Source organism: Passer domesticus, unplaced genomic scaffold, assembly GCF_036417665.1.
Source record: "Passer domesticus isolate bPasDom1 unplaced genomic scaffold, bPasDom1.hap1 HAP1_SCAFFOLD_66, whole genome shotgun sequence".
Lineage (NCBI taxonomy): Eukaryota > Metazoa > Chordata > Aves > Passeriformes > Passeridae > Passer > Passer domesticus.
Window position 1 is genome coordinate 114,003 of NW_026990167.1, and position 27,348 is coordinate 141,350.

The 27,348-nt window shown below is 48.6% G+C and overlaps 1 protein-coding gene across 4 annotated transcripts; it reads left to right on the forward strand.

Annotated features, from left to right (window-relative positions):
- Positions 1–457: 457 nt before the first annotated feature.
- Positions 458–26,947, forward strand: LOC135293053 (TOG array regulator of axonemal microtubules protein 2-like). Of its 4 annotated transcripts, none has more exons than XM_064407055.1 (23): positions 458–598; positions 797–965; positions 1,771–1,842; positions 3,491–3,651; positions 4,082–4,128; positions 6,531–6,742; positions 8,261–8,421; positions 8,846–8,892; positions 10,483–10,571; positions 11,524–11,671; positions 12,764–12,925; positions 13,652–13,784; positions 15,426–15,531; positions 16,266–16,501; positions 17,516–17,668; positions 18,818–18,935; positions 19,385–19,429; positions 19,899–20,002; positions 21,382–21,586; positions 22,757–22,973; positions 24,057–24,143; positions 25,435–25,989; positions 26,471–26,947. In XM_064407055.1, the coding sequence occupies exons 4-22, from the start codon at positions 3,521–3,523 to the stop codon at positions 25,668–25,670; spliced, it is 2,637 nt and encodes an 878-aa protein (XP_064263125.1). In that variant the 5' UTR covers positions 458–598; positions 797–965; positions 1,771–1,842; positions 3,491–3,520; the 3' UTR covers positions 25,671–25,989; positions 26,471–26,947. The 4 variants fall into 4 exon arrangements, with proteins under 4 accessions (XP_064263125.1, XP_064263127.1, XP_064263128.1 ...); XM_064407057.1 differs by having other exon boundaries at positions 26,531–26,947; XM_064407056.1 differs by lacking the exon at positions 458–598 and having other exon boundaries at positions 712–965.
- The last annotated feature ends 401 nt before the right edge of the window (positions 26,948–27,348 follow it).

Genomic DNA, 27,348 nt, shown 5'->3' on the forward strand with positions numbered 1-27,348 from the left:
GGTGAATTCCTTTAGTCCCTTTTACTTAGAGAGTGCCTGGCCAACAAAGTACCTATACGTCCACTATGAATGGCATGAGCATTGAGGAGTCAGCCAGGAGAGCCCTGTTCTGTCCTGCACCTGCAGAGTGACTTGGAAGTGCTGATGAGCTCAGGGCTGTGAGCAGAGGCTGGGTTTTTGTCCCTTTGCAGATACTTGGTGGGCACACCCATGTGTGATAGGTCAGGCAACAGCCTTTTCAGCTTTGGCTGCTGAGACCAAACTGAGCTGGGCTAGGTCATGAGAAAAGGCTGCCCAGTCACCTGGAGGGGCCTGATTTGCTATGTAAAGTGGCAAAATAGTCCTGCTGTATCTGAGTTTCCATGCAAGCCATTTTCCATACTAAGGTGTAGGGATCTTAAGGCACATCTTACTGGAGAAGCTGCCCCTGTGTGCCAGGAGCAATTGCTCTTCATCTTCACGCCTTGTAGGTCAGAGGAGGAGAGCCTGCAAAGCAGCCTGCTGGAGGCTCAGCAGCACATATGGGAGCTGGAGATGGCCAGGAGCCGTGTGGAAGCCCAAGTGCACAGGGCCAGGCAGGCCAAGGAGGCGATACTGGGTGAGAGCCTGGTGCGCTTTGTTTCTGCTGATGGCCCTGCCCAGTGCAGTGGCTGCGAAGGCAGCTCTGTGCCCAGGGCTTCTGAGCAGTGAAGCAGCTGAGGGCAGGTCCCTCCTTGCCTGAAACTGGAAGGGCTTAAGGCCAGCAGATTGCTCTGCTTGTGGAGTGTCTGACTGCTGCTGTGTGTCATGTTTGCAGAGGATGTGAGGGGCCTTCGTCGTGAGCTGCTGGCTGTAAGAGCTCTCAGCCAGCAGCAATGTGAAGACATGGCTGAACAGCTGCGCTGGGCACAAGAGCAGTGCTGCAAGGTTCTGAGACTCTGGCAATCTTCCCAGGAAGAGGAAAAAAAAATCTCGAGCAAAAACTGGTAAGAAACAAGAGGCACCTGAAGATTTCAGGCAGGTTTGGTGGGCTGTCTCAGCAGAAGAGCAGCCTGAGTATGTGACATGGCCGCAAGCATCTGCTGTATGCTGGGCCAGGCAGCAGGGTCCTTCAAGGGCTCATACTTGAAGGCCTGTGAAGATCCAGAGGACAATGCAGGGACAGTATATGCATGCACAGGTTCAGGATGGGCATCAGCCAAGTTCCCCAGGAGGCTGGGTGGTCGCCACCCAAAGCATGGCAGCAAAGGGGCAGGATCTTGCCCACAGCCTTGTGCCATGCAGCAGGCAGCTACTGACCTTGCTGCCAACTGCAGTCCCAGCAACTGGCTTCCTTGCTTTCTGTCCTCCCATGGTGGACAGATGTCTTTGGACCTGAATCATATGCAAGAGGCCCCGTGTTGCTGGTATTTCAGCAGGTGGCCTGCCTTGTGACTGGATCATTGAGGCGCTGGCCTCATCCTCATCCTGCAGTCCATGTGCAGCTCTTCCTTGATCAAAGGGCAGGGGGAATGTGAGCACAGAGCCTCTGTGAACAGGCAGAAATGCTGAGGAGAGAGGGGCCAGAAAACAGGCAGCCATGAGAGCAGGGAAGGAAGGTGGCATTTCCTTCCTTCCACCTGCTGACACTCCCTCTACATTTTGGGTTAGAACAGCATTGCTGGAGGGCACAAAGTCACAACTCATGTGCACTTTCCAGGTGGGGGGGTTGTTGGAGGGATGAAGCTTCCATTTCTTTCTATGGGGAGCATTGCTTGGACTTCATCAGGAATTGTCTCTTCCCCTCATCAGGAGAGACAACTGGAAGAGCAGCATGTGGAGGCACGGAAGCAGCTGGAGGAACGGGCAAACTTCCTGGCAGAGGTACAGAGGGAGCAGGAGAAAAGGCTGCTTGAGATGAAGGGGGAAATTGCTGTCATGCAAGCTGAAGAAGAAAAGCTACCAAGCAGAGGCAGTCAAGAGACACAGAGTGTGGAAAGAGAGTTTGTGTGCTGTTTTGGACTCCTCTGGGCTCCTTATGGACACTGCTTCTCTGGGCACCGTCTGTCTGGGTGGCACTGTGTCCTGGTTTAGGGCAAGTTTGGGAGATAACCCCCAAAGGGGCTTCTCTACAAAAGCAGATTCAATTGCCCCTCCCCCCTCTAACCAGTTTGGGAGAAAATATCTCCTTGGAGAAAAAGTGGAAAGAAACCTGTTTATTAAACAATAGAACCCAAACAATATTAAACAATAAAACTTCTCACTGCTCCAAAGAAAGCAAACTCAGAACAGTCCCCTCCCCGGGTTGCAGCTCGGCTCACTCAGTCTTTGACCAGTCTCTGGTGCTGGAAATGCCGCGGCCCGGGCCCGGCCAGGGGGCCACAGGTGGAGCTGCCGGTGCTCTTCTGGGTGTTCAGTCCAGAGCAGGCTTGAACAGGTCCAAGGAAAAAGGAAAAAAATCACACTCCCGGGAACTTCTTTGCCTCAGCTAGCTAAAACTAACTAAAAGCAGAAAAAAAGGGAAAAAGGAGCTCTGTCCGGCTGTCTGTCCATCCGCAGACAACACAGTCCAGGAGCAGGAATGTGGAGGAGTGAGAGCAGTCTGAAAACAAACTGTGCGCTTCTTCCCTCCCCTCTTCACTGTCTGGAAGAGAGTCTTAAAGGTGTAAAACTTATTATTCGGTATAAACAGAACAAGACGATTGGGGATAAAAGCATCATATAGTCAACCCAGGACACAGCAGAGCTCTGAGACCTCTTCCCTGACAGGAACTGACCTTTCAGTGAACTTTGAACAGGTCCTGGCTTGGCTGTTTAGCAGGGCCAGAAATGATGGGATACTAAGCATGGGTGTGCATCTGCCTCTGCTGCCTTCTCCCCCATTCCTGGCTATGGCATGGGGGCCCTGGAGCAAGTTGGGCAGGCAGAGACCTTGCAGAGAGCAGCAGGGCAGGGAGCTCTGCTGAACTTCCTAAATGGCAGTGAGGCTGAGATGATGGATGTGTAGGAGCTGGAGAGCAGCGAGCATCCCGAGAGCTCAGCAGCAGCATCTGGGCTGCAAGGCTGCTGGGGAAGTGTAGGAGGGAAGGGCAGCAGCAGCAGAAATATGAGGGGCTTGAGACAAGCAGGTTTGGACATGCTGCAGAATGGCTTTGTGGGGATTTGGCTGGAGAGCAGTACTGGCTGTGAGACACGTTAGGGGCAGGGAGAGAACAGTGATCTAAACCCACTGCCATGGCATCCAAAAGGCCAGGGGAGGCAGTGGCACCCCAGAACACCTTGATGTCAAACCTGTGGATGCCAGTTGGGAATGTAGTCGCATTTCCAGGGAAGTGAGAAGGTGGGGAGAGATCGGAAATGTGTGACGTGGTCTCTCCCTGTCCAGTTCCCTTTGCATTCCAGCAGCCAAGCTGCTGCATCAGTTTGACTTTTCCTACCAGGTCCCAGTTAAGAGCATTTGATAAAATTCTTGAGGCATCAAAGGGGGCAAGTGTGGATGATTGATCTGAGCACTGTGTTCTACTCTTTCCAGACCTCCTTGCTGTATTCCACGAGCAGCGAAATGAAGAAGAGATCATTGGGAAAATCTTTGATTCCCCGTCTGCGCAAGGCAGGAATTCCCCCTCTGGGCAGTGCTGCTGGGTCTGTGCACAGCTCTCCCCAGATGGAATTGCAGGAGTCCCAGGAGATGAGGTAAGCCAAGGTGTCTGCTGCTCCAGTGTGCTCTTCACCTCACTCTTCCCATCTCCTGTGGTGATTTGGCACAGTCTCCCATGTATTTAGGCAAACCTCTGAGTACTCCGCATTTTGCTCATCCAATGTCAAACCCAAGAGCAATGCCCCAAGAGCAGAGGTGGTGCTGGGGAAGGGGAGGCAGGGCTTCAAAGCATGTCAGGATGGGTCCCCAGTTGGACTTGGCTGTTATTTCAGCCAGAGCTTGGCCAGTTCTGTGCGACTCCAGGAACTGAAAGCTTAAGGACAATGCATCATCTTTGCATCCTCTTGGGTTTATGTGTTGCAATTCCTCCTTCATCACAGTGACCATGCCTCTTTCATGGTATGCCCATTCCCTCCCTTCTCCTTCTAGCTCCTCATATGTTTTTTTGTCTTCCATTTTCTCCAGGCCAAGACCCAGCAGCAGAAGCCAGGAGAAGACCCCGGAGCATGCAGGTATGTACAGGGCACATCTCTCCTAAAATGACCATTGGGAATTTGACTCAGAGTTGACAATTGGAAAGGTTGGTTAAAACGCATTCTTTAAAAAAAGTCTTTAAATTAATTTCAATTCCTTGATGGTCTCAGCGGACTCTCCCAGAGCCCAGTCCCTGGGTGTGTTCTCTGGTAGTGCAGTGAAAATTCTTCCAGTGTGAAGTGTTGAGTGGCAAGAGCTTGAGTGGTACCTTGGGATTCTGGAACTGCAGCGCAAAAAAGAAAACATTTCCGCTCCACGCTGCATGTGCCTTTTATGGCCCTGCAGCCTTTCTTGTGTCAAAATTAGAGTAGAAAAAGAAGGCATTTAGCATGAAATGAGAAATGTTCCCGTTCCTTCCTCCTGCTTTTGAAAGAGAAAACCATTCCTTTGGGTATTTTCTGGTCTGAACTCCTTTAGATTTAAAGGAGATTCATGGATATTGGTTCTGCACTGGGTTATTCATGGTTTTGCTCTGGGAAGAATTGGGAAATCTCTTATGATGGAAAGTCCTTTTGAATTTTCCAGTGAAGGAGAAGGAGACTTCCAAATGGCTGCAGTCTAGGCAGGGTGTGAGTTTGTCATCCTCTGACAGCACAAGGCCAAATCCACCTGTGGCAGGTTCCCAATGACAAATCTCTTCCCCGGCTGTCTGTGCCTGTGTCAGTGCTGCAGGCTGAGGCTGGGGAGGAGATGCCTCCTGTCCCTGTCCCTGCCTTGCCTGATCCCTGACAAGTGGAATTGTGCCAGACAAAATGCAGTCTCTGGCACATCTATGTCCGGCAATGCTTTCAAGGTGTAGGGCTCAATGACACTGTTGTTGTTCCTTTGGCATCTATGGGCATGTAAAGATAGGAGAGATGAGACTTGGAGAAATGATTCAGAAAGAGGGATCAGATCCCCTGGTCCCTTTGCTCAGGGTTAGTTCTGCCAAATGCTGGGTATGGCCCCTTTGGAATGACTCCTTCATTGCTGGTATGCACCTGCAATACTTAATGCATCAAGTGACCAGTATTGCTCTGTAAGCAGGTGATATTTTTGCTCTCTCAGAGCAATATACCAGCTGAAAGTATCCAGTTTTAAAAGATGTGTTCATGTTGTATTGCTTGGCTGCCTCATTATTTTCCCCTTTGTGAAATAATGTAAAAAATTAGTTCTCTTACTTCTAAGAGCTCTCTTGGAGGGCATTTCAGAATCACCTGCCCTCCACTCTTCCCATTCAGAAAAATTTAAATTGGCAGTATTAGCCAAGATAAGAAATTTGTTGTGGCAGATCATGTTTATGTTGTTGTTGGGTTTTCTGTTGGTTGGTTGTTGTCTGTATGAAAGAAAGCAGGGAGAAAGACCCATGGAGCAATGAAGCACAGTAAAAGTGGCAATTTCCAATTGAATGGCCAGTTTATGCCCTGGAAATGCAGACTCCTTGAGTACTGGGGTCATGTAACCTGGATTGCAAAGCTTCTTCAAACATGAGGTGCCATTGTTCATGTGCCAGCACTTCCTCTTTTGTGAAGAGAAAGAAAAGCAATGAAGCAATAAAACCCAACCTGGAACTGAGTGGGAGTTACTGAAACAAAGGCCATGGACACTAACTTGGAAAGCAATTACTTCTGAGTTGTAATTGTCAGATTCTGTTGACCAGTGTGGGTTGCCCACAGTTTAGAAGGAAAGGGATTTCAAAGTAGTGGATGGGCAATGAACAACACATAAGCAAAGTTGTAGAAGCTTTCTCTCCTGGTTTGCCAGCTCCATACATTTCAAAGGAATTCTAGTGATGGTAGTTGCATGAAAAGAAAAAGCAGAGAGGTCTTCTGAATAATGAAAACACCCCTTGCATGCCTCACCCATTAGATGGATTGATTGTAAAGGTGGGAGTTCACCGAACTCACTTGTTCCCTTGTGAGCGTGGCTCAGCCTCACACAGAGGTGAGGTGGGAGCTGGGCCGCTCTCTGTTGGGAGGAAGGGTCTTGTGGCAGCCCAGAGAGGCTGTGCACATTGGCAGGGAACAGCTGTGCCCTGCATGTGCCCCTGCAATGAGCTGTGCTGCTGGCAGTGCCCCGTGGAGCTGTAGGGCTGCTCAGCTGTGGGACAGGGAGAGCAGCAGCAGGGTGCATGTGCAGCTGAGCCATGGCTGGAGAGCACAGGGCTCTGGGCTCCCTGCTGTCCCAGGGCAGCCCTGAGGCCAGGCTGTTCCTGTGGCAGCCCTGTGGAAGTGGGGCAGGGTTTTCCCTCTGGTCTTCTTCAAGCTACTGGTGGCAGGAGCATGTTTCCCTGTGCAGCTGTTTAGAAGCTTCCAAGGAATCTGTCCCATGAAATACGAAGCTTCAGATGCTTCATCTTTGCACTGGGGGCTCTGTTACATTTTGTGTCTCCACTTTGCAGCTCTGACTGGCTACACTCCTGCCACGAATCTTCCTGAGACACGTCCCGCTTCACTGCTTCCCTTGAAGCCCTTGCCTCCCATCCAAGAGAGCTCTTCCGTCAAGCTGAGCAAGATGTATGATGGGGAGGAACAGAAAGGGAAAAGTATCACTGACAACGAAGATATCAGAAGAAACAACGCGGAGCAGAGTTCAGAGGGAAAAGGACATAAGGTAAGGAGACCAAGCTAAGTCCTGGATGGTAGATTTTCATTTTATGTGCTGTAGGCAGAGCATGGAGGCCTTTTCCTGTGCTGTGAGCCCAGGGAAGCAGCTGAGCCAAGCAAGCGCTCAGCTGGACACTGCGCTTCAGGCTGTCTTTGCCATGGGTGTGTAGGGCAGACGTCATGTCCTCAGCATGTATCAATAGCAGGAGAGGTCTTTGAATGGTTTCTGGGCTGTGTTGTAGTTCCTCGTCTGTCTTATGGCTGAGAAAACACCAACAAGCCGTCAGAGCAGCTAAAGCTGTGCAATCTGGGAAAGCAATCCTTCCCCATTGAGTAATCTACAGGTATCTATGATGGACCTGTATGTTTTGCTGATGTTTTCTGTCAGCTGTGTCTGCTTTGGATGGAAAAAGATGATTGCTGGAACCTGCAAAGTCAGGTTGTCTGAGCTTGTGAGTGGTACAGCCATGCCCCCTGCACAGCAATCTCTGATGCTATTTCCAGAGTTCATCAGATTCTGGGCAGCTGTGTGCTCTGGCATGGCTTTGTCCATAGGGAAGGGATGGCAGGTGGCCATCGGGAAAGCAGCCCGGATCCCAGGCACACGATTTTCTTTGCACCAGGGCCAGGACGTGCAGTTGTTTTGGGTTTGCTGTGGGGTGCAGGAGGAGACAGATGAACAACAGTTTTGATTGATAGAATGTCCAATCAAAGGCTTGGGCACTTGATTTCAGCCTTGCAGAGAAAGGGCTCAGTGTATACAGGAACTGACCCTTTCAGTGAACTTTGAACAGGTCCTGATTTGGCTCTCTAGCGGGGCCAGAAATGATGGGATACTAAGCATGGGTGTGCATCTGCCCCTGCTGCCTCCACCCCCATTCCTGGCCATGACATGGGGGCCCTGGAGCAAGTTGGGCAGGCAGAGACCTTGCAGAGAGCAGCAGGGCAGGGAGCTCTGCTGAACTTCCTGAATGGCAGTGAGGCTGAGATGATGGATGTGTGGGAGCTGGAGAGCAGCGAGCATCCCGAGAGCTCAGCAGCAGCATCTGGGCTCCAAGGCTGCTGGGGAAGTGTAGGAGGGAAGGGCAGCAGCAGCAGGAATGAGGGGCTTGAGACAAGCAGGTTTGGACATGCTGCAGAATGGCTTTGTGGGGATTTGGCTGGAGAGCAGTACTGGCTGTGAGACACGTTAGGGGCAGGGAGAGAACAGTGATCTAAACCCACTGCCATGGCATCCAAAAGGCCAGGGGAGGCAGTGGCACCCCAGAACACCTTGATGTCAAACATGTGGATGCCAGCTGGGAATGTAGTCGCATTTCCAGGGAAGTGAGAAGGTGGGGAGAGCTCAGAAATGTGGGACATGGTCTCTCCCAGTTCCCTTTGCATTCCCCATCCTGTGCCAAGCTGCTGCATCAGTTTGACTTTTCTTACCGGGTCCCAGTTAAGAGCATTGATAAAATTCTTGAGGCATCAAAGGGGGCAAGTGTGGATGACTGATCTGAGCACTGTGTTCTACTCTTTCCAGACCTCCTTGCTGTGCTCCACTGGCGGGGAAATGAAGAAGAGACAATTGGGAAAATCTTTAATCCCCCGTCTACGCAAGGCAGGAATTCCCCCTGTGGGCAGTGCTGCTGGGTCTGTGCACAGCTCTCCCCAGATGGAATTGCAGGAGTCCCAGGAGATGAGGTAAGCCAAGGTGTCTGCTGCTCTTCACCTCACTCTTCCCATCTCCTGTGGTGATTTTGCACAGTCTCCCATGTATTTAGGCAAACCTCTGAATATTCCGCATTTTGCCCATCCAATGTCAAACCCAAGAGCAATGCCCCAAGAGCAGAGGTGGTGCTGGGGAAGAGGAGGCAGGGCTTCAAAGTGTCTCAGGATGCGTCCCCAGCTGGACTTGGCTGTTATTTCAGCCAGAGCTTGGCCAGTTCTGTGTGATTCCAGCAACTGAAAGCTTAAGGACAATAAATCATATTTGGGTTTATGTGTTACAATTCCTCCTTCGTCACAGTGACCATGCTAAGAAGGTTTGCCTCCTTGCATGGTACACCCATTCTCTCCCTTCTCCTTCTAGCTCCTCATATGTTTTTTTGTCCTCCATTTTCTCCAGGCCAAGACCCAGCAGCAGCAGCCAGGAGAAGACCCCGGAGCATGCAGGTATGTACAGGGCACGTCTGTCCTAAAATGATCATTGGGATCTTGACACAGAGGTGACACTTGGAAAGCTTTGATAAAACACATTCATTTAAAGATATCTTTATATTAATTTCATTTTCTTGATGGGCTCAGTGGACTCTCCCAGAGCCCAATGACTGGGAGTGTTCTCTGGCGGTGCAGTGAAAATTCCTCCAGTGTGAAATGCTGAGTGGCAGGAGCTGGAGGGATACCTTGGCTCCTGGATGTGCTGTGCAGGAAGAGGAAACATTCCTCTCCTTCTTGCACATGCCTTTTATCTCCCTGCAGTCTTTCTTGTGTCAAAATTAGAGTAGAAAATGAAAGAATTTAGTATGAAATGAGAAATGTTTCCACTCCTTTCTCCTGCTTTTGAAGGAGTAAACCATTTCTTGCGGTAGTTTCTGGTCTGAACCCTTTGAGATTTGATGGAGATTCATGGATTTTTGGTCTGCACTTGGGTATTCCTTGTTTTGCACTGTAAGGAATAGGCATACCTCCTATGATGGAAAGTCCTTTTGAATTTTCCAGTGAAGGAGAAGGAGACTTCCAAATGGCTGCAGCCTAGGCAGGGTGTGAGTTTGTCATCCTCTGACAGCACAAGCCCAAAGCCACCTATGGCAGGTTCCCAATGACAAATCTCTTCCCTGACTGTCTCTGCCTGTGTCAGTGCTGCAGGCTGAGGCTGGGAGAGGAGATGCCTCCTGCCTTGTCCCTGTCCCTGCCTTGCCTGATCCCTGACAAGTGGAATTATGCCAGACAAAATGCAGTCTCTGGCGCATCCGGGTCATCCACTGCTTTCCAGCTGTAAGCCTCAATGACACTGTTGTAGTTCCTTTGACATCTCTGGTTGTGTAATGATAGGAGAGATGAGACTTGGAGAAGTAATTCTGCTGATGCAGAAAAAGGGATCAGATCACCTGGTCCCTTTGCTCAGGGTTTGTTCTGCCACATCCTGAGTATGGCACCTTTGGAATGACTCCTTAATTTTGTATATGCAACTGCAATGCTTACTGCAGCTAGGGAGTGGTAGTCCTCAGTAAGTAAATGACATTTTTTCTGGATTAATTCTGGACTATAAATCACTTCTGTCATTCATCCTTTCCGGTCTTTCTTTTGTTACTGACCCAATCATTCTGCAGGGTGATAGAATCCAGTTTTAAGACAGGTATACCTCTCATAGTTCTTGACTGCTACATGATTTTATCCTCTGTGAAACCATGTGAAGAATTAGTTCTCCTAGTTCTACCAGCTCTGTTGGGGAGTGTTTCAGAATGACCAGCCATTAGCTATTTCTATTAAGGACATTTTGAATTGTCAATATCAGCCAAGATCAAAATTATTTTGAGCTAGGTAATGTTTATTTGGGTTTGGATGTCTCTGCTGAAAAGAAAGCAGAGAATAAACCCCTGGAACGAGGAAGGAGAGCAAAAGTGGAACTTTTGGATGAGCACTTTGTTCCCTGCAAATACAGGATTGCAGAATACTGGGCACATCTAATGAGGAAAGCAAAGCTTCTTTTGCTTCCAACACGTGGTGCCAGAGATTTACAGGAACCTTTGCTTCCATTCCCAGGCCTTCCACTGAGTCAGGCCAAGGAGACAGATCATCCCAGCAGTCCCGGTCTTAGGAGTGACAAAGAGTGGAGGGACAGCTTTGGAAAGGTAAGGGATAAGAACAGGGATGAGCAGACTTCCTTTCCAGTGGCTGTTTAGTGCTTGGCCCAAAATGCCACTGAAAATCATAATCTTCCACTCCTTGGGGGATGGAGATTCTCTTGGGAATGTATTTGACAGCTACAGAGCAATTGCTTGGCTATTTCCAGTAGTGCCAAGGTGACTGGTTTGGAGATGGTTCTAAGGTCACGCCAGAAGCATTCTTTATGTGCAAAGGCTGGTTTAGAGAAGTTCTGAATGGCAGATCATGCTAGACATCAGTGAATGTGGGAGAAGTGCATCCTTGGATGCAGAGAAACAAAGACTCTAATATTGAGTGTAAGCAAGGCTGCAAACTAAAATGGGAGAGTTTGCTTTTTCCTGGTTACCTTTGTGGCTGTATCTCACAGCCCTCTCATTCTCAAGTTTTCTGCTCATTAACATCAGCATTTGTGCAACTTGTTTTCACAAGACTCCTCCTTTTGGTCTGCTGGACTCAGAGACCAAGTCCTTCAGAGCTGAGTCCTTCAGAAGCCAGGAAGTGAGAAACAGCTGCAATTCCTGGCCATGAGTGTTAAGCAAGAGCCATTCCCCCTCCTTGCTGGGTATTGCACATGGTTTTCATTCTTCTGCCATGGCCTGTAGGAACTGCACTGCCTGCTCACTGTCATGTGAGCTCTTCATCTGTCTTGGAGCACTCCTATGACTTTCATGCTTCAAGCAGGGCTTCCTGACATAGGTTGCAGTTGCAGCAGTGTGAGGTTGTGGCAGTGAAGTGTTCCACCTCACTGTGTGTAATTGCCAAGGTGAGCATGGGAGACATTCCTCTGAAACTATTGGAATGGATATGGAGCTGCATGGAAGACTGTAGCACTCTGTGCACTCTGTGCTCCTGATGAGATGTTGTGTCTGCTTGGTGTGTCTCTGCTTACAGTCTGTGATGTGTTTCCATTGCACCTAGACCCACGCTGAATTGTGCAGATTGGCTAAAGAGAACTTAGAGCTGAAGAAAATGGAGATTTTGATGGAAGAGATGAAGAGGAGACAAAATGAAAAATCCTTGCAGCTTCCTCCAGAGACATTTGAGCCTGGAGATGCAGCTGAAGCAAGTAAGTGGTGGCTACACTTGTAGTGGTCCTTTTTGACCACTTGCTTGCCCTTTGCACAATGTTGCAATCAGACTGGGGGGGCTGTTCTGCTTGCATCTGAGTAAGAAGCTTGCATTAGGATTTAATTCTGTTTCCCAAAGAAAAATAGAGAGACATTAAGTGTCTTGCCCATGGTCTCATTGAGTCAGTAACAGAGTATTAGCTTCCCACCTCCACTTGTAAAGTCTTTCAGAGTAGAAAATTCTGTCTTGCAAAGTACACTGGGGCTTCAGAATCTCTCCTGGAGAGCAGCCTCCAGGGAAGGTGAGGCCAAAAGGATGCTTTTCAACCAGGCTGCAACCTGGAAGGAACTAAATTCCATTCCTTCTGATGAAAACACCAGAGATCCTTCTCCTGCCGCTCCCTGCTGAGGAGCTGGTGCTGTAGAGCTGTGCTGAAGCCCCAGGCAGTGCTTCTGCTGTAGCCCCAGGAGCAAGCAGCGTTCCCAATGGAATCCTGGCTGAGGGGCTCAGCCTGCAGGGCCGTGAGTGCTGCCCGAGGGCGGCAGCGGGGCCCTCAGGGGCAGCACTCAGCCCGAGGGCATCACACCAGGCTATCTGCACTTTGGTAACTTCCCTGCCTGCCTCTGGAACAGGAGAACAAAAGCAAAGCAATACTGGGTTTTCCTTGTTTCTTGGGAGAAGCGTCACTGCAGTTTGCTTTTAAACTAGAAGAGGGCAGATTTACATTAGATATTAAGGAGAATTTTTTTTTAAATGAAGGGGCTGAAAAGCTGGCAGTATTTGCCAAGGGAAGCTGTTGTTGGTCTATCCTTGAAGGTGTTCAGGGCCAGTTTACGTAGGGCTCTGAGAAACCTGATCTAGACGATGGCCCTGCTCACAGGGGTTGGATAGACGGTGGTTAAAGGTGCCTTCCAGCCCAAACTCCTCTGGGATTCTGTGATCACTGTCCCGTGTTAGTGTGCCATTGTTATACTTGAAGTTCTTTGGGACAACAAAGTGATGTTACCCAGCTCTAGCAACTTCTCTGGCCTTTTCCATCATCACCCCGTCCAGCACTCTCCACATACAAGCTCCTCTTTGGTGCCTGCAGGCTTCAGCCTACCACCTATCAATGGCACAGCTCCCAGTGTACAGAGAAAAGACCCTGGTAGCGCCATGAAGAAAACGGTCGTGAGAAAGCAGGACACGGTGCCCTTACAGCCCAGTACGCCCACCCTCCCTGGAGATGGCAGCTTCCCATGCAGCTCCTCAGGTAAGCCTGCTCCGTGGCAGCATTTTCCTGCAGGGGTTTGTCCTTGCAAAAGGAGCATAAACTGCCTGCTGCCTCAGCCAGCACAACTGGGATCTTGGGTCCATAGTCTGTTCTAAGAATGAACAGCAAATCTACTTTGGAAGTACTGCAGCTTGGTAGTCTAGAATATTTGCAGTCAATGGAAACAGAGGCACTGTCAGGTGTGAAGGGTCAGGTGTGGCTGTTCCCTGGTTGTTGCTCCCTGGGGATTGAGCTGGGCCCAGCAGGGCTGGGTTCTTCAGGCTTGGCTTGGTGCTGTCACGAGGCAGCTGCAGGTCTCTCCTCAGGGACTTGCCGAGAGCCCCGGTCCTCAGGGCTGGGGGAAATCAGGGTGCTGAGACAAGAGGGGCACCTGAGGGGTTCCCTCCTGGGCTGGCCAGTCCTGCTGTTGGCACTGCCTGGCAGGGAGTGGGAGCTCTGCGGCCTCAGGAACCTGCCGCTGGCTGTGGCACCTGTGGCACTTGGAGCTGGGGCTGTGGGGCAATTGTCAGGTTTAGCCTGGAGCTGTGCCCAGCTGGGGAGGCTGAGAGAAAGCAGGGAGCCCCAGGATTCAGAGAGCAGGGAAGTCTCTGTCCCAGTGGCAGTGTGTGCCAGAGGGAACCCTGGCTGGGAGATGGGCTGCAGGCCGCTCCATGGCGGGTGCCTTGCCCGGGCCTGCAGCGCCCATGGCCGACCCTGTCCTTGCAGTGACCTCGCAGACAGCCACTGGTGCCCTGCGCCGAGAGGAGCCGCTCCGTGGGCTCAGGCAGAAGGACAGAGCCTTTTCAGACCCACAGCAGGCCTTGCAGGAGGCACTGTCCTTGCTGGGCAGCGACGACTGGTAAGAAAGGCCCCATCACTCTGTGTCCCTCTTGGCGTTAAGGTCGGTCAGAAGAGAGTCTTGCTGGTGCCTCTGAGCCCCGAGAGCCCAGAGGGCCAAAGGGCACTGCTGAAACCTCTGTGGAGCTGTGAGAGGATAAAGATGGAGAGCAGCCTTTTCTTGGCCTTGCTCTGCAGCACTGCTCCAACTGCAGCAGGTCCATGCTGTTTCCTGGCTTTGGCTGCTGCTCCATGGAGCTGCAAAGGAAATGCTGAGGGAAGAGAGAAAGCTGTGGGATGAGATGCTTTGCTGGCTGAAGGCAGAAGCAGGATGGCAGCAGTTTTGAGTGTAGAGATTTGGGTGCCTTGGGCCACTGGCCCAGTGGGACTGAGTAAGATTCCTCTCTGCTCCCACTGCTGACAGCAATGGCAGGGACTCCTGCATGTGAGTCCCAGAAGCTGCTCCAGGCAGCTCCTCTTTTTGAGAAATGGACTGAGTTATGCCTTCAAGTCCCTCTTCCTGCCAGTACTCCTGAAGGGCTCATGGCAGAAGAGAAAGAAAGAGAAATAAAATCCTCTGGGAATCTTGCACTTTTGCAATTCAACTTTTCCTTCTCAAGGAGTCATACGGGCTTGAGATGTTTTGTCAATACTCACAATGTGTCCCAAAACTCTACACAGACAGAAGGAGGCCCAGAGGTGATACCCTTCCAAATGTTAGGTGATATTGGTTGTCTTTTTGATGTCTGGGTTAGCATCCACTCACTGGTGGATGCTTCATTCTCACAGGGATAAGCATGAAAAATTAGCCACGTTGCATCTCCTTGTGCAGTCTCCTTTGCTTTGCCCTTTCTATTCTGCTTTCTCTTCCCCATTTCTCTTTGATGCCCTGGGAGGTGCAGAGAGCTTCTGCAGGTGTGGGGGTCCAGATGACACTCAGGGGTGCCTGTGGGATCAGTTGCCAGCCCTGGCTGCAGCCCTGATGCCTCACACACCTTCCTGTACCTGAGGGCCTGCACAAAGCAAGTGCTGAGAGATGGAGTTGTTTGCCCCTTTTCCATAACACTTTGCTGTTGTGGGCGTTGTTTTAGGTCGGAGTGTTCTGGGAAAAGCCAGAGTTTTAACAGTTCTTGCCCAGGGGTGGAATCTTAATCTTCTGGGACATCCTGCTGCTTTTCTAGGGAATGTGTGAGGTGGAGTGGGTGACACACAGGCCTCAATTGTAGAGTGGAAACTCAGCTCCAGAGTGCCAGTGCAGACTCTCAGTGCTGAACTGCCTGCTGGGGCTGCCAAAGAAGGAAAATGTCCCAGTAACAGCCTAATGGGACTGTGTCTCAGGGACAGGTACAGGGAGGTGACAAGAACCAGCAGCATGGCCTGCCCTCACAGCTTCTAGGAAGCAGTGATGGCAGAGGGACTTAATAGCAGAGATTTTCAGAAAGGTCACAAATGAAGACTCTGAAAGCCCTCTCTTTGCCTCTTGGATTTGTGTATGCTTTTGACAGCCACAGCATCCTGTGGCAATGTGTTCCACGATTTCATTAAGTACTCCTTGAAAAGCACCTGCCATGCTTTGACTGAGCTGCCAGCCTGGTGATTTCAGAGGGTGCTGCCAAGTGCTTGGGTAGAGAGAAAAATCAATCATTTTGTACTTGCCTTTCAGGGAACGGAAGAAGAAGGGACTCTTGAACATCACACTGCTGGCTGAGTCCCATTCAGAAGTCCTGCTCTGTCGACTTCGTGAGATTTGCTTGGCAGTTACCAGAGAGGTGAGAACATTGCTCTGAATTGTCCCCCATACTTGATATACAGCTTGTAGAGTAGAATATGTGCTTGTTCATCTCCATGTGTGCTCAGGGACTGCCTTCATTTCTGGTTTTAGACCTTCTATTTCTAGTGTCTGTCAGCTATCTGTGGGATCTGTGTGTACATGTAGCTGTATTTATTGGCAGGTCAGGTATCTGACACTTGTCTGTGAGTGAGGTACCATTATAATGCAAGGCAGAAAAGAGACACTAATGACATGATATACCAGAGTCCCAATCTCTGCTCAAGCTGTAATTGAAGACTGCAAATGAGTCTGTAGACCTGAGCCTGTGTTTTCTGTTTTCTGCCTGGGTGCTTCAACTACAGGTGTTGCTTTTTTGAACAGGAGCATCTGACTGTTTTATCTTTATGACTTGTGCCTTTATGGTTTGAAAGCAGCCCTTCCTTTATTTTGCTTCTATGTTTTTCAAATAAAAGGGCCTAAAATCAAAGCAGTAGACATTATAGAAGGGTTAAGTGGAACACTTTAGTGAAGCCTATTTTTCATGCCTGCAGTAAGCAGGTGTGTGGCCAGAAAGTGGTGCCAGAGTAAGTGCCTTTCTGTGCTTGGGCTCTTCTGCTCCTACTGTGCTTTTATACACAGTGGGATGTGTTGTGATTTTTTGGGAGTTTTGTCTAAGGAAACTGGTTTTCCTGTCAAGGTGATGCTTATGTTTCCCCCTCATGACTTCCCCAGGTGACCAACCTCCGGTCCAACGTGTCCTGCTCTGCAATTGTCACTCTGGGAGAGCTCTTTGCGATCTTGGGGAAGGACATGGACTCCGAGGTGGATCAGATTGCTGCAGTCCTTCTCCACATGTTGCGGAACTCCCCAGAGTTTATTCAGAAGGCAGCCTGTCAGAGCCTGGGGATGATGGTAGAGAACGTGACTCCTACACGAGCAATGACTGCTCTCATGGACAATGGAGTCAAGTAGGTTCTTCTTCTTTCTGTGACATTCTTGACCTTCTAATGTGTGGGTGAGGGAAGGGATGACAGAGAGTACAGGAATGGTGGAAGGGAAGGGCCCTGTATCCTGCATCTTCTGTGGACTCAGTGACTTGATTCTCTGATCAACCTCATTTCTCCTTTCTGAGAAATAAGGAGGGTACTTGCTGGGGCATGGAGCACATCAGGGAGAATGTGCTGGCTGTGGTACAGCCCACACAGCAGGTGCAGCTCCTGCCAAGAGGAGTCTTGTGTGACTGTCCTGGCCTTAGAGCTCTGCTTTCTATTCAAACTGATGTTTCATGTTAGCCCTGAGACGATGAAGCACTTTCCAGGCACCCTCACTGGCTGAGTGCCATGGGACAGCTGAAGCAAATGCTGCCTTAAGTGTTGGTGCTGGGCCTGATAGTTCCCAAGAGACAGTCTCTAGAATAGGACAAGCTGTCTGAACTGACTGACACCCTTTCCTCAGCTTTGAAATAGGGTAAAACACTCAGACGTATCCCTTGCCAAGCTTTGCAAAAGAAACAGGCTGCATTGCTGGGTGTTCCTCAACTTCACGGCCCACGGCGTGTTTTCTCTGCATTTGTGTTTTCCCAGGGGTCTGCAGATTTGGGGATGAATGGGTGGAAAGAGCCTCATCCTGCTGCAGCTCTGGGTAGTGGGTGCCCTCTGATGGGTCAGCACAAATTGTCCTTAATTTCTAAATAATTCATATGTAACCTATTACTTTAATCTTTCTCCAAGTAAACTTCGGGAAAGAAATTTAGCATCCGATAGTGCAGGGAGACTGAATGCTTCCCTTTTCCATGCAGACAGCCCATCTGTACAATGCTAACTTTGTGTTTATCTGAGGACAGAACCTTCTACAGGTGTCTGCAGCTGCAGGGAGAAGCCAGGCTCCTTCCCCCAGCAAGGACAGGGAGCAGGCTGTGGCCAAGGCCTGTGCTGCTGCTGCTCCTTCTCCCTGTGTCCCAGGGTTTGCTCTCTCCTTCCCAGGAGCCGCTACGTCCCGGCACGGAAGTGTACGGCCCAACTCCTCCTGTCCTTGATGGAGAAAATGGGAGTCACGAAGCTTGCAGGCACACCCAGGGCTGAGAGGCTGGCACAGGTGGCAGGGACACTTGCTCAGGACAGTCACAAGGACACGAGGTAATGATCTTCTTTCACCTCCTAGAACAGGAAAACCGTTTCGTGTTTGGCTTTAAACTAAAACCAGAAAGAGTGGAAACTCAAGGCAATAATAAGTGACCTCACAGTGTGGCTAAGGGGCATAGAATCATGGAATATGCAGAGTTGGAGGGGAGCCATGTAGATCATCCAGTCCAGCTCCCGGCCATGTGCAGGACAGCCCAACAGTCACTCCATGTGCCTGAGAGCATTGTCCAAACGCTTCTTGAGCTGTGTCAGGCTTGGTGCTGTGACCACTGCTCTGGGTTGTCTGGGGAAATGACTGTACTGGGTAACCTGAGGTTGGCAGCAAGGAGCATTGCCAACTTCCTGTGACTTGCGAGATTCTTTACTGAGATCACAAGAGCTCTGATTAGCCAGTCCAACAGTTTTGTTTAGCCTTAGGTGCACAAGAGAAAGCCAAAGTGTTGGCTAATGTTCATCACTGAAGGATCCCAAACATCTGTTTCTCATTAACTTAAGACTTCCCTAGAAATATTTTAGAGGTCTTTAGCCAATGTATTCAGTCTTTCTAAACCTCTTCTGCAGATTTCTAGAGTGCTATTATCTGTGGCTCAGTGACCTCCAAATTTCTTCTTGAAGAAAATTGTGGTTTCCTAGTGGCAAAATCACCCCAAGCCACCAAAATCCCCTTCCTTTGATGATGAAATTCCCATTAATAGCTGCCAAGAACACCAGGGCAACTAGCTGCCCATGTGTATACAGATAGTATAGAATAATCAAAAGCAAGGATGAGGTGTTTTGTCCTGGCTTCCCTGCCAGTTAAAGAAACGAAAATGGATGTGCAAGGGCAGCAGAACACTGCTAATAGGCTCTGACAACAAAGCAGATGTGTTTCCCTTGTTGCCTGGGATCCTTTGATCCCACAGAAGCACACCCCCAGTTTCAGAGAGAAATGGTATTTTTCTGTTGGCCCACATTCTCCTCTTGCCTCTTGTGTTCAGCTGACAGCACTGTGCAGTGTCAAGTGAGGTAAATCTCCCTCTTTGCTGAGTCTAGGTAACACCTTCTCATGCAAACATTGCACCCGATGAGTTTAAGGCATTAGCTTCTTCTGTTAAGACTCTTCCTTTCTTCACTTTTCTTTGGTTTCCTTCCTTCCTTCCTTAGGCATTATGGACAGGAGATGGTGAAGATGTTGCTTAGTAATCAAAAATTTAAAAAGCTTTTGGAACAATCTCTTTCCACGCATGACCTGGAAGATATCCTGAAGAGAATTAAGAAGAAAGTAAGTGCTTGGCAGGACAAATGTCTCCTTTGTGCAAGTATTGCCACTGTTAATAGGAGATCCAACACATCCAATATGTCTGTATCTCATTCCTCTTTTGCTGAATCATTTTATTCCTGAAAATGAGCTGTTAATCCTCAGCGTGTTCTTCTGCAGACCACAGAGGAACTGTATTATTAGGGGAAAAGTGGGGTTTTGAATACTTTGAATATGGGTCACAAAGAGGAAAGGGAGAGAGGAGAAAATGGGTTTACATTCATGTGTAAGCCCCCACAGCACTCTCCCTACCCTGCCCTCAGTAAAGCAATTAAGTGACAATAGTGCTTCTGAACATAACAGAGTCTTTGCAAAAGAGACTCTAAGTCTCTTAGTAGTACCAAGAAAATTTCCAAATATACAAAAGATGTCCAAGTCAATCCTAGTTACTACAATTATTGTCTGTCTTTTAGGAATACTGCCCTGCTGTCAAGCCCTGTGGAGCTGGAAGAAGCTTGGTAAATTCAGCAGCATCCAGTGGAAAATCATTTTTTTGATTGGGAGGGATTTTATTCTTTTTATCTACATTACAGAAGGGAGTGTTTCTTTATGCAGGGGCAGGGAGAATAAGTGTTGAACCAAATCAACTTCCAACACAATGGGCCCACCCCCAAAGAGTCCAGTTCTTTCTGCTGCTTCCTTTAAGACCACTCATTGCCTACCAGTTTGCATAATTCCCATTTATGGTCAAAACTAATAAATTTGGGATTTTAGACAGCAGCTCAGTCTGGTAGCACCCATAACCTGCCTTGGGCTACCAAAAACAAAGAGTTGGCATCACTGAATCTCTGGTCTGTTTATTTCTGTAAGTTAGGAAATGTTTCCCTAGGCCTTGGTAGCAGTGATCCTGGTTCTAACTGGTGTTTTAAAGAGGGAATTTCCTAGTTCTATTCTAAAGATTGATGGGGTTTCTCTGTGTCTCTGTAGGGGATGGAAAACAACAAGGCTGAACTCCCACCTGTGCAGGAGCCGGTGAAGAAGAGGAATGATGGCTCCCAGAAGCCCCAGGCCACATCGCCTCCTAGCAAACGGTACTGAGCACTTTTGCCAGATGTGACAAAGCCCATGACAAGCTTCACATGCCTCTTCCTCAGGCACATCTTTCTGATGGAGATGACCAGTGCCAAAGATTGTTTCCTTTCCCTACAAATGCTCTAGGATAAAAAATATCGATTTCTGCATTGTGTTGAACACAGTTTCTCTGGAGGGCTTTCCACAAAAACTGGGCGACAAAAAGTCGCCCATTGCTTGCAGTTCAGATGTTCCAGTGCAGTGGCAAGGGCAGGGCTGTGGAGGCTAGGAGAGGGCCAAGTCTCTGCTGCCTGACTTGAGACAAGTAAATTCAACCAGGGGTTTTTTTCATCCAAGTGGAGTCCTTTTTAGATAGGTGTTTTAATGAGAAGTCCCAGTCTAGAGGCAGGATGCCATTCCTCAAACAAGCAGTTCCCTTCCATGAGGTTTGGTCTAGCTGATTGTTGGTTTTCTTACCCTCAAACAGCAGTACCAAGTTTGAGTAGTAAGGAGCAAGACAATTCCTAAGCCATTTTGGTTAACAGGTGTCTCAAGGTGGACTTTTTGTCTTGCGATTCCTGTCCTTCCTACAGTTTGCTTGATGGACAGTGTGTTTGGTTTATTTCCCGCTGTGCTGCAATCAGCATTTAAGACAGGAATTTGGTCCTTGCTGTCTCTTCATGCCAGTGGCAGAGCTACTTGTACTGTTTTCCTCTGACAACATAGGGGATTTATTTAACTCTGTCATGCTCAGCAGTGGCAAGAAAGTAACCACATGCCTCAGTAGCATAGCTAGCATCTTCCCATTCTCATGGAAGAGACAGGTTGATCCAAGAGGATTATTCCCAGTGGGTTTGTTACGCTGTGCATCTAGTTTCTAGGAAAGCAAATGAAATGTGAGTGTAGTTCCGGGAGATGTCTGACTTCTGTTTTTCTCTCTGTTACTGATTTTCTGGATCATTTAGCTATGCCCCTGTTCATCTGTTCAGATGCATCTGAGCTACTTTTGCAGATTGTCATGCCTGGTTGTAGAGACACTTCTCCAGAGTGATGAGTTTCCTTATTGTAAGACACACACGTCTCGTATGAGGAGGCATTTAAACTTGGAAGCAGTGTCTCTCTTTCCCCATAAAGCAACGTGGCCTGTGTGTCTTAGAAGCCATCTGAAGCTAGATCAGATGCATCTCATCCTTGGTTTTCCTGCGTGAGCACTGGGAGAATGTGACTTGCAGATTGTTTCCCATAATGATTGTCATGAGGTCCACGTTGTTCTTCACTTCAGAGCCTCATGATTTTCTAGCTTGAAACCACATCATTAGGAAAGCTCCCCAAGATGTTTGGCTCACAATTAACTGAAGGGATTATCAGAAACAGATCCTAATTTGACTTTGTTTTCCAGGGCAAAGTCTGCCACTGGTGGACGCCGCCTACACCGTGCAAGAGCCCAGGTCACGTTACCTGCATCTGTGGAAGAAAGGGAGCTGCTCCAGAAGCTTTACCATCTCCTGGAAGCCAAGGCGTTCCAGACACGGATGGAAGGAGTGGCACTCCTCCTAGACCTGTCCAAAACCAGACCCCAGCTGATCTCCACTAACATTGTCCAAGTATGTAGGATATCTTCATTGCTCCTTTCATTTAGCTCCTTTCCCAAGCCTGCAGAAGTAAATTCAATTCAGTGTGTCTTGGCACTATATCCTGGCTGTTTGGGACAGACTGGCCCTTCTTATCCAGACAAATTAATTGAGCTCCAGGCTTCAGGACAAGTTATTTCAGTCCAGCTGTATTTGTCTGGCAGGTGCCTATTGCTGCTGTTCATCAGATGATGGCAGAATTTTCTGCTGGTGTAACCTCTGCTGTCTCCTACTCCCAGTTGGGTTAAGTGGAGGGAATTGAGCCATTGAAGACATGGCAATTATTCTCTAGAGAAAAAATGGGTTTGCATGGGGAAGAGAAGTATCAGGCTGGGTTAGTTTAAACAAAATGTTTTTAAAAGGATACTTCTGTGAACTCCATCTTGTCTTGCACAGGTAAAACTCATTTCCATCCTCGTCCCTATTCCTCTTGGTAAAGATGGTGCTCACCCTTCTTGGGGGGCCTTTTTTTCTCTTTGGAAAGGAAGAAAACAAATAAGGACAGATCCATCCCCTCTCCTCCCAGTAGCTGCTTTTCCCCTTTTTCCAGAAAAGTGTGCCTGATAATGTGGCTGTCAAGGGACTGAACCTGCTGGAATGAGAGCTGTACAGCACATTATATTTCACAAGTCCACCTGTTAGTCAGAGCAATGGTCTGGATCCTGGAAGAGTTGATCTGAGCCCTGCCCTTCTCCAGACACAGGTTCTGAGACAGACAAAATAAAACTTAGATCTCCTCCAGCCATAGTTTAGGCGAAATCATAGCTGCCCTCAACACTTGAGGCAACTGTATAAAAAAATGGGCATTGTAAACATCTGCTTCCATACTTGTAAAGCAAAGGTAGTCTTTTGAATTAATAAATGGAATTGATTTAATGATTTATAGGTGGAGAGAAACACCATAGGAACTTTTCTGTCCCCACCCAAACCTCTTAAAAACAGATGAAAATCTTTCAAGCAGCATGAGGTTGTGCAACCATTCCAGTGAGTGGCTCACAGGAAAACAGTGAAATTGTGCAAGCAAGGGCTGACCTGACAGAAAGGATCACTTTCATCTTTAGATTCCTGAGTGCTCATTTCTACATCGCCTCTTCAAAAAAGGTCATTTTAATCAAGCTTTCATGTTGTTTGTTCTCTTCACAGATTTTTGATTATTTTGGCCTGAGAATCTGTGACACACATAAGAAAGTGAAGCAGAAGGCGCTGGAGGCGCTGGCAGAAATCATAGGACTGCTGCAGGATGCCATGAACCCATTGATGATCCGTTTGGTTGAAGGCATAACAAAGAACCTAAACTCAAAGGATCCCGGGGTTCATGCTGCAGCTATGACGGCTCTGGACCAATCTGTTGTGCATTTAGGTAAGGCTGAGCCCTGGCATGGACTCTCCTCACCTGTGTCTCTGTCTCTCCGACACAAGAGAACGCTGAGTGCCTTGGTAGCTGTTGCTGTCTGTGGAATGCTCCAGCTGACCCCCACCAGAAGCTGTGCAGGTGCAGTCCTTATGCACCATCCCCAACTGGCTGGAATGTGCAGCAGCATTTCCCAACAGTCCCAGGAGCCCTTGGCTCTGTGCTGCTGGTCTGAAGAGCAAGTCCTGGACTACAGCTTTGCTGCAATTCAGAGGCAAAGGGGTTTTGGAGTTTGCTTGGGCCCCGTCTGACTTGCCAAATGAACAGCTTTGCTGTAGGCATGAAGGGACACCGGCCCATCAGAGCTTCTGCACAGCAGCCACCTGGAAGGCTCTACATTATAGGCAGTAGCTGCCTGTTTTCCACCTTTCTTCTTTGTCTTCTTTTTTCAAAGGGGACCATAGGATTCATCAAGTTCATTTCTTTATAACACATGGGTCAAAATCCATCTGTCAATGATGCCTTGTTCCACACGTTGTTTTGCAAGGGACAAGAAGGAAATGGCAAGTACCTACAGAGGCAAGGGCAGCTGTAAATTTTTCTGCCACACAGATTGATGTCAGCTCTGAAAATGCCACACTGGGGGAATATGCCTGAACAATGGAGTGTTGAAGAGGCAGGTCTTCAAGGGGAGTTTCCACTTTCTCCACCTCAGCTGCTCTGCGAAGTCATGGACTGCCTGACTCAGTGCCTTTCTGTGTCCCAAGTATGGGCTTCTTCCTTTTGGCTCTGGGATGCAGAAACTTTTCATTGCTTCCATGTGACTGAACTCTCAAGGACCCTGATGTGAAATGTTTTAACATAGCTCCTGATAGAGCAGACAACTTTGGATTTACAAATGTGAAAGGAGAGCTTTTCTTTTGGCATTTTAAACACTGACAAGTAGGCTGGAAGGAAAGAAGAAAAGGATTCAAAAATCAGCAGAAATGGACTTTATTGTATAAAATGGGGTTGCCCCTGCTTTTTCCCTCGCCACTGTCCTCTCTCCTATGCCCTCAGAAGAGTGAACAGAAACGTGTGTTTCACTTGTAGATGAAGTATCACTGATGAAAGAGCTCTGCCACCAATGGAGACGACTGAGTGGCCAAGCTCTGCTGGATGTCACAGAGCGTATCACAGGTACGGCCTCCCCTCCTAAGCCAAGAGGTCTCCGAGGGAGTATTTACAGGGAATGCCAGTGAACAGACAGTAGAGTAGCTCCTCCACATCAGGAGGTTCTGAGCTCTCACTGGGGCCCTTCTCAAGTCCCATAGTGGCCAGTGTCTTTAATTGCATTTAAACTCAAATGAAGTCCAGTTTTTGAATGGGTACCATAACCCTTTTCCTGCTTAGCCAAATTGGTTTTGGGTACTTTCAGGAGCTCTTTCAATGTTGATGACTGCTGGTGGATTAACAGCATAGAGGAAATGAAGTTTCTTCCACCACAGAATAGTAAATGGCTACTACATAACAGTTTGCCTGATCAGGAAACAAGACTGGTCTCCTGAGCATTTCAGATTTTGATCTTTCAGCCAAATCTGCCATGCAAGGAGCCTGTTGGTAGTCACTTTCTGTCTGTGTTTGATATAGTTCAGTTCAGAAAATGAGCAGAGAGCAGATTCCAGAGGAAATGTGAGAAAACCCTCGTGTTTTGGATAAATTTCAGTCCCCTGTGTAGCCTTTTTCTCTCTCTATGCCCCTATTTCAGTGCACATTTTAAGAAGAAATGCTATTAACATTGGGAGGGGAAATGCCATTAAAATGTGGAGATGCTCAAGTGCCAGGGCAAATGCCAGGGCAATGGGTCTGGGTAATTCTCCAAGACACCCTGAGGTTTGAAACAGCTCTTTGTTGGAAGCCACAAAAGCATTCCACCAAAGACACCAGCTAGTCTCTGGTGGTTCTCATCCAGCTGTCAAGTAGCAGCCATCTCTGGTGGGCTGGAGTTTTGAAGTGTGTTCTAATACTGCCCTTTGCTGTGGGCCACGGAGCAAAGGGGAGAGCCAGATTAGACTTTTGGCCCTTGACATCAAAGTTACAAAAATGGAATCATTGCTTTTATTAGAAATCTCTCAATTGTCTCTCTAGGGTGCAATTCCAAATCTTCTATGTGGGTTTAGACAACTTGTAAATGGAAATAGTAGGCAATTTGACGTTTGATTCATTGTTCATGCAGAAAGAAATTGTGCAATAATTGGGTAAAGGTACAAAGTCTGCCACAGGTACAAGGCTCTGGTTGGAGATATTAGTCCCGAGGGGCTGGTGGTTGTGTTTCAAGGATGATCAGCGGCTTTGCCCATTTCTGGCTCATGGGGCTGTGTGTGCTGTTTCACTGATCTTGGCCCAAGAGGCTTCCAAGAAGCAAGAGTAGAGGTAGGTCCCTGTTTGCATGGAGGCTGGTGGGTAAGCAGCTGTCTCTCTCTCCCGGCAGTGCTTGTGGAATGGGCTCATGCCAGGAGCCCTGAAGCGGTCGAGCGCTACGCCCTGCCCGTGCTCTGGTCCTGCCTGGAGAACAAGGCGCTGCCTGTGCGAAGCGCCAACGTCTGCGCTGTGGTCACCAAGCTGGCCTGTGCCCTCTGCGAGGCACTGGGCAGCCAGATCATTAAGTTTGCTGACAGCACACCTCCACACGTGCAGGAAAACCTCAACAGCCTTCTGGGCTGGTGAAGGTTTGATGTTCTCCAGAAAGTGGACAAATTTCTGAGCTGGACACCACCGGACGTGACTTTTCAGCTGTGCCAGAAATGACAAAATACTAAGGAAGGGTGTGCATCTGCCCCTGCTCTGTTATCAGCATTGCCCTTCCTAGTCATGACGTGGGGGGCCTAAAGCAACAGCAGACTGATGACAAGGTAAAGATGAAGTATGGATCAGCCTCAAGTGAACCCAGACTGAGGAAAAGGTGAAGACTAAGCATGGATCAGCCTGAAGCAACTGGAGACTGAGGACAAGGTGAAGACCAAGCATGGATCAGTCTCACACAGAGGTGAGGTGGGAGCTGGGCCGCTCTCTTTTGGGAGGAAGGGTCTTGTGGCAGCCCAGAGAGGCTGTGCACATTGGCAGGGAACACTGGCTTGAATTACACAATGGCTGTGCACATTGTGCCCTGCATGTGCCCCTGCAATGAGCTGAGCTGCTGGCAGTGCCCTGTGGAGCTGTAGGGCTGCTCAGCTGTGGGGCAGGGAGAGCAGCAGCAGGGTGCATGTGCAGCTGAGCCATGGCTGGAGAGCACAGGGCTCTGGGCTCCCTGCTGTCCCAGGGCAGCCCAGAGGCCAGGCTGCTCCTGTGGCAGCTCTGTGGAAGTGGGGCAGGGTTTTCCCCCTGCTCTGCTTCAAGTGGCTGCCGGCAGGAGCAGGTTTCCCTGTTCAGCCGTTTAGAAGCTTCCAAGGAATCTGTCCCATGAAATACGGAGCTTCAGATGCTTTAGGTTTGCATTCCAGGCTCTGTTAAACTTTGTGTCTCCACAGATACGACCGGCTACAGTCTTTCCAAGTTTTCTCTGGACATTTCCAATATTCCCTTACCAGGAAAGTCCTTGCCTGCAGTCCAGAAGCGCTCTTACCTCCAAGATCAGGAAGAAGCTACCGACTGTCCAAAGAATATTTCAAGTTAGGATTTAGGCTTTAGGATTATCAAGAAGAGGATTCACCAAGAAGAGCATTCATCAAGAATAGGATTCATCAAGAAGAGGATTCATCCAGATTAGGATTCATCAAGAATAGGATTCATCCAGATTAGGATTCATCAAGAATAGGATTCATCCACAATAGGAGTTAGGATTTTGGAATAGGTTTAGGCTTCATAGTTACAAATGTATCTATGTTCTGATAGTTTTGAATAAATGTGTTTGATTGTATATTTAAATTTTGATGAGATATTTTAATTGTATATATTTTATTTTGATGATTTTAAAAAACTAAAAAAATAAATAAAATTTAAATAAACCAAAAGAGGATTTGAGACCAGGATCTCCTAGCCTGGAGATTATGGGAGTGCAGTGTCTCACCACATGCCTTACTTGCTGGGCCTCTCCTCTTCCTCTTTTGCCATGTTTTCTTTGTGTCACTTGTGCTGCTGTTTTTAACTTGTCATGACAACAGGGCCACACATTGACATGTTTGGGGGACAATGGATGCAAAAGAACCTGTCTAGTCAAAGGTTTTCTACCTAGATGAGTTCTGTGCTCACCTTCTGCTCACTGCTCTGCAAGTGTGGCTGCATTCCCAGCTGGCATCCACATGTTTGACATCAAGGTCTTCTAAGGTGCCACTGCCTCCACTGGCCTTTTGATGCCATGGCAGTGGGTTTAGATCGCTGTTCTCTCCCTGCCCCTAACGTGTCTCAC

Excerpts from the sequence above, each read along its gene's own strand:
- LOC135293053 (XM_064407055.1), top strand. The coding sequence starts at position 3,521 with ATGAAGAAGAGATCATTGGGAAAATCTTTGATTCCCCGTCTGCGCAAG. Across the intron at positions 13,785-15,425 it reads TTGCTGGGCAGCGACGACTG|GGAACGGAAGAAGAAGGGAC; the intron begins GTAAGAAAGGCC and ends CTTGCCTTTCAG. Across the intron at positions 20,003-21,381 it reads ACATCGCCTCCTAGCAAACG|GGCAAAGTCTGCCACTGGTG; the intron begins GTACTGAGCACT and ends TTTGTTTTCCAG.